This window comes from Lepidochelys kempii, chromosome 7, assembly GCF_965140285.1.
Source record: "Lepidochelys kempii isolate rLepKem1 chromosome 7, rLepKem1.hap1, whole genome shotgun sequence".
In the NCBI taxonomy this organism is placed as follows: Eukaryota; Metazoa; Chordata; order Testudines; family Cheloniidae; genus Lepidochelys; species Lepidochelys kempii.
Genome location: NC_136386.1, coordinates 68,071,469 through 68,077,870, shown reverse-complemented (window position 1 = coordinate 68,077,870; position 6,402 = coordinate 68,071,469). Strand labels below are relative to the sequence as shown.

The following is a 6,402-nucleotide window of genomic DNA, read 5'->3' as shown; positions in this document are numbered from 1 at the left end:
CCTAGTGGCAAATTCTCAGCTGATGTAAATTGTAACAGCTAGATTAAGGTCAGTAGTGATATGACAATTTACACCAGCTGAGGATCTGCCCTATAACTTTCACCTGTTATATTGGTGGGATGTGCACTTGCCCAACATTAACTGTAAATTGAACTTTTTGCTGTAGAGATTATTGCTTAAGTCTGGAACATCAGCATGGGCAATAGTCTTATTGGGATCGATGATGTTGAACATTTTTTCCCCTTTCATAACAAAGTTTCAATAAACCAGCTTGGAAAAGTTCTAAAATGCAGAAATATTCAATTTATTCATTCATCACAGAGGGAATACCAATTGTAAGACATCTTGCATTACATTCTCCCCTCTTCAAAACACAATACAGTACACTGTTCTCCACAATAAGTTACATAAAAGAAAATTTTATGTACATGTAAAAAAGGATCAGTGAACAGCATTATATTACAAAGCATATTTTGCATCCAGAAGTCACATATTTTAATCTTTACTTGCCCTTAAGTGTTTGAAACAAACAGATTTTTAAAAACAGATCCAAAGTTTGTTGATTTAGTGAATGGTTTTAAACTAATTCCTAAATTTGGAGACTGCAGATGCAAATCCCCCACACTTCCCACTAAATTAGTGAACCTCAACATTCATCTGAAAACAAAGGATATTAAAAACGATGCATCTAATCATACCATACGACGCAACAGAAGACAAGTAACCCGCTTTTATTTCAACTGCTTGTCTTTGTACATCCTGAAATATGAAAGAGGAATTTTTTTTGGCCCGTAGCTAGGATAAGCAAATGGTACATGTCCAGCTTACTTTTGCATTGATATCAAACAATACGAACTGTTCTAGAATTCCCCTTTAAGAGATTTTCATACATCCCTTTTTCCTATAAATTCTTCTCTAATGTGAATTATATGGATGGCTGTTAATACAATGAATTCAATTAAATTGCCATGAAATCAGCAACCTAATTAACATACTAATTAAGCTCTTGTGTACATATTTCCAATGAATTTCATGGTTATGTGTGTTTAGTTTTTATTCTGGAATGTGTAAGTATGGTATCTTTATAAAGTTACAGTGCAATGAGCAAGACAGTGTAACAACACTTGGCAGACAAGACAAAATATTGTCCACTTAATGCAATCCTTACCTTACAATAATGTAAATATGAAAAAAATTATAAGGAGGTAAAAAAGTGTTAGGTCATACATTCTGCTGCTATATTTTTCCATAAAGTTAATACTGAAGAAACTTTCATTGAAATAATTACTTTCAAAAGTTCTTATCTCGGGTGCCTGAACTGGTGAGATATGTAACAGAATACCAGACAAAGAAGTTAAACTCTTCTTCACTGAAAGAGAGGCACTGAATGTGTAAGCTGAATTAAGGCTGTAGAATGATGCTGGTTCATTGTGGGTTTAAAGTCTTCGGTCTTGCATTAAGAATCCTTTTAATCTATTGCTTCACTGTTAGTCCTATAGGCCTGTTTACGGAGATGGGTCTCAATCTCCTCCCTGAAGACCAGCATTCCAAGGTGCGAGTGAGATGCTTCATTCATGGCTTTAGACTGGATACACATGCGATATTGCTCTGGAGTCAGCTCATCAGCACAATGCTTCTCATGCCAGAGGTGAAACAGGCCTGGAACTGGGGTCCGGATCACAATAAGGTCTCCGTGCAAGTACTTTCTGTAAAGGTGAACATCCTCTCCACCCCAGCCTTTCACTTCCAAGTCAAACCCCCCTATAGTAGCACAAATAGACACATCAGAAAGCATTAGTTCTGCAGAATGAAAAATGAGCTCTAACATAAAAAACCCCCCACCGTTCTACCACATGTTGTAGATATTTACCACCTGAAATGTCACTTAGTGACACTTTTACAGCCAATACCAACAGCACCTGCCATATTTGTGGAGTAACTGAAAAGACGCAATGCAGTTTGGCACTGGAAACTGGCTTTCACCACAGGATGCAGATTCCTGGCATCACACATGTTACAGCAAGACTTCAAAATGGCATAATGTGATCCATTCACATTGTGCACAACATCGGTCATAGTTAAGGCTACGATTTTGTCATGGAGGTCACAAAAGTCATGAAATCCATGACTTCCAAAGACCTCTGTGACTTTGGCCCCGGTGGCCGAGAGCTGAAGGGTACCATGGTGGGGAACTGTGAGGTACCCCCGCCACCTGAGGCAGCAGAGCCCCCAAACTCCAAGCTGCTGCGGGCGACAGAGGACCCCTGCAGCTCCCTGGCCGCCACTGAGGGGGTGAGGGGGAGATCCCTGCAGCTCTGAGCCCCCATCAGTGGTGGGGGCTCCCAGAGCTCCCAGCCACTTCCCATTTTATCATGGATATTCTTATTAATAAGTCAGGGACAGGTCTAAGGTGAACTTTTTCTTTATTGCCTGTGACCCGACCATGACTTTTACTAAAAATATCCATGACAAAATCTTAGGCTTACTAATAGATAGTATTTGTGACAACTACTGCAGTTGTACTCATGAATATGAATAATGAGTAAGTGTTTTCTAAATTTTAGAAACTGCAAATAAGGTGATCAAGCATCATGTGATCGTCCAACTCTACGGACCACAAGCAAGTGCCCCATGAACCACAGTTTGAGAAACTCTTGATTAAAAGAAGTCCATACAGCCACGTTTCTAGCCAAAAGCATAGTAGAAGTTATGCTGACATGCAGAGGAAAAAAACCTAGGATTATGTAGATCATTTAATATACCACAAACAAAGCAACAGGATTGTTACTAGAAATCAGTTTGGTTTAATTATCAATTATGAAGCATCTGAGGGCAAGTGCAAGATTTTCTAGGTATTAATCGATTGATTAATAAATCAATTATGGCTAACACTAAGAAGGCGGCTGTTTTGAAACTGAAGTAATCAAGCCTTGCTCATATCTAACGTGAACCACAAGAGGGTGCCAAAGTATATTTCAAACTTGAAATAGTCACAATACTCATGGCAACATTTAGTACTTAATAAGTGCACTTATTAAAAGGAAAGGATAGCATTTTTTAAGAACACAGATGAACATACTACGAAGTTCAAATGCTTGGTGAATTCACTGTCAAACTACTATATTTGCAAGAAGTAAGATATTTTACTTAAAGATCTTTAGTGCTCTTAATTTAATGCTATTGATACTTAAATTGTTAAACTCTAACAACAGTCTAAAACAATAAGCCAAACCTAAAAGGCAGAAAGTTTGACTGGGAGCTCACGAAATGCAATAAGATAAATTAACAGTTTACCTTCTTAAAAATCACAGAAGAAAACAGTAATAGATGAGGTTTTGAACTCCCCTCACCAAAATTTACGAAACACACTTATGTAAATCCATCTTACCGACAGTCAGGAAATCTGTCCGATATTGACAAGTCATTCCAAAGCCAAAATCCCGCCAGAAGCCAGAATCCTTTTTGTGTACCTACAATTTTAAAACAAACATTTTAGATTTCCCCCCCCCCGTAGTACAAGACAGCTTGAAGCAAATGTGTCGGTCTTTGATTTCAGGAGAATCTGTATTTATCTGGTTATTTGCTTGACACAGTACACAACATTTGATATTTGTGTTTCACAGTATATATACACATGCTGTTTGTTCCAATTACAGGTCATCCACATCTAACATAAGGGCCTCATAAGAAATGACAGACCTATTAATTTAGATTACCCAGAAACCAATCACTCTCTTTCCTGCCTTTTTCTTCAAACACATTCCTTTTGCAATCTCCAATCTAGCCTCCCTGCTGCTCTCCTCCTGCTTCCCACCTGTCTGTTGATGCCAACAATGGGTCTAACTTTCATATTCACCTATTCTACAGCTAACTCCCTCTGCTCCCCATCTCTCTAATTTCAATACTTCTGCCACATTGGCTTCCTCCTTCCTTGGTCATAAGCGGTTTATCCAGAAATGCTGCAGTCTGACACATAGGCAGACTTCTTGCAGTTTAAAGTTCACTCTTCTGTCAACTAGGACCTCATCCTCTTTAAAAACCAGACACACACGGCCTCATTACTCCTTTCTAAAGGACTCTGTCCACCTATCCTTCTGGGCTCTTTTTACAAAGTCTTGTTGCTGCTGCTTCTTTCATCTCTCAGAAACCTACCCCCTTTACGCAGAGCCCCTTGTCTACACTCTGGCCATCTCTTATTTTGATTTATGTTGCTCTCTGATGTCTAGGCTTACTGCCTCTCACTGTTCCTTCCCTTCCCCAGTCTGCCTAGAGTACTGTTGACAAGTGGTTTTCCACCCAGGCCATGGCACCCCCATTTCCAAATCTCTCCACTGGCTTCCTACCTCTTAGCACATCAGTTCAGGCTCTTTGTACTTTCTTCCGGGGCCCTACATAAACCTGCTACCACCTACATTTTAGTTTTCCTTACCATCAGTCACCTCTCACTTCTGTTCTCTCACTTAAAACATCCCCATCGAACAGACTCTCCTTTCCTTGTCTTCCTCAGTAACTCTAACACCTGCTTTTCAAATGGTTGTCCAATGTTTGTTTTATTTAGATTGCAAGCTCTTCAGGGAGTCAGTATTTCCTGTTTTTAAAGCACTATATAAATTAATGGCACTACATAAGTGTTTCTAATGGGATTCTGGCTGCTGTTGAATGGTGGGGGTAAGACAGCCCTGCACAGAGCGCAGCAAGAAGCCCAGTGCTTATGTTAGTGCATTAGGTATGGGGAATAGACAGTACAGCTAGAGATGCAGTACATCTCCTTCCTCTCCTCTGCCGAACTGAGAGGGTAGACAGGGCCATACACCTGATCACCACTCAGTCGCTAGCATTCTTGGGCCAGTGTTGAATGAAGCCCATGCTGCACCTTCCAAAGAGGAGGGGTAGGAGCTACTCCTCAGTGTCCTCCTTTCACCTGCCCAAGAGACACCTGCAAAAGATATTCTGCATGCTTCATTACTCATGGAGATTACCTCCAGTAACTGCCACTTGGTGTAGTACAGTTCTCCCATCAAACTCTAGCAATGGCTTAAAAAAACCACAATACAGCCCTTGAATTACAACTGTTAACTGTGCTTGGTTAGTTTCATAGTCCAGTAAACTCTGGGTAGAAGCTAGATGTAGCCAGAAATACTGGCATTTTGGCACTTTCTATTACAATGTTTGTCTCCTAAGCTCTTACTCTCTTATGTCTAATCAATATAGGAAAAGTTCTGTTTCATATCATTGTCAATGTCTCTGGCAAGTATCTAGGATATTTTAGATATGCTGCTACACTGAACTGCCTCATTGAGATGTAGCACAAGGCTCTAAATGTCTTAAAAATGAAGACCACTTACCAATTGCTGCTCCACAGGGGGTGGTACATCTTGGTTGGCATAGACAATAGCAGGATTATAAAGGCTGAATACCACGGGATAGAAAACTTTCTTGCCTATAAAGTCAGAAGAGTTGTGTTAGTCACAGTGGACCATCTTTGTGAGTGAAACGTGCAGCTGTGATGTATTCATGGATAATTCATTATTAATCTAATGAAAAAAGCATAGGTACATGGCCTGCCTCCCATAATTTCCATTTAGAGAGTCCATTAACATCTAGCAAGAGTGACATAGAAAAGAAACAGTATACAGCCTCCAACATGATGCTGTGCTAAGGTGGGCTTACCTTCCAGAGGACCCCTAAAGTAACAGTAACATATGAATACTAAGAGGGAATTAAAACCATCAAAATCCAACAGCCATCCACCAGAAAGTTTAGGCAGATGGAGTTTTAGAATCACACCTCTTTCCTGTCAGTTTGGGTGGTTTTAATTTCTGCTATGGCCCTTGCAGTGACAGTTATGTTTATTTTCCATATGTTGGGATACCAATTTGCAGCTGCTGAGTACTCCTCTGGCTTTAGACTGGACAGACCTTTACCTCACCTGCCTATATTCCACACTATGCCTGCCACAGAATTTTGGCTGGTACTTAGGAGAGCCCTTGCATTACACTGGGAATCCACATGCACTGTCTGCTTCTCCAAAGCCAGTGACCTAGGTTGGGAGAAGGCCTCAAGTATTCCTTCCCTTGTGCTGCTGTTGGGGCACCTTTTCAGAGAGGCAGCCTCAGCTTTGCTTTCCATGTAGACTCAATTTAAGAGGGCCTTAAGACCAGGATCCAAAGCCATATTGAAGGCACTTGTGATCCTCACTGTTCCTCTGTCTCACCAAGGCTCTTTCTTGAGTAGTATCCTTCCCTTCTCCCAGGAATAGAGCAAAGAGGCAACATGACTATATCCAGACTCAAGCACCCTCTGCAGCAAAGTGCGAAGAGAAGGTATCTCCAATTCCCACTCCAAGCAAATTTGACATGCCACTTCCATTAAGAGTAGAGATCAGCTCCAAGGCTGACTTCA

The 6,402-nt window shown here is 40.6% G+C and overlaps 1 protein-coding gene across 6 annotated transcripts in view; it reads right to left on the bottom strand.

Annotated features, from left to right (window-relative positions):
* Positions 1-294: 294 nt before the first annotated feature.
* Positions 295-6,402, bottom strand: part of CSGALNACT2 (chondroitin sulfate N-acetylgalactosaminyltransferase 2) — a 51,602-nt gene continuing 45,494 nt past the window's right edge. For all 6 annotated transcript variants that reach the window (XM_073353256.1, XM_073353253.1, XM_073353257.1 and 3 more), the window contains 3 exons: positions 5,346-5,440; positions 3,389-3,470; positions 295-1,761 (listed from right to left, as the gene is read on the bottom strand). In XM_073353256.1, the coding sequence (XP_073209357.1) occupies positions 1,469-1,761; positions 3,389-3,470; positions 5,346-5,440 (470 nt within the window). In that variant the 3' untranslated portion in view covers positions 295-1,468. The remainder of the gene's footprint in view (positions 1,762-3,388; positions 3,471-5,345; positions 5,441-6,402) is intronic.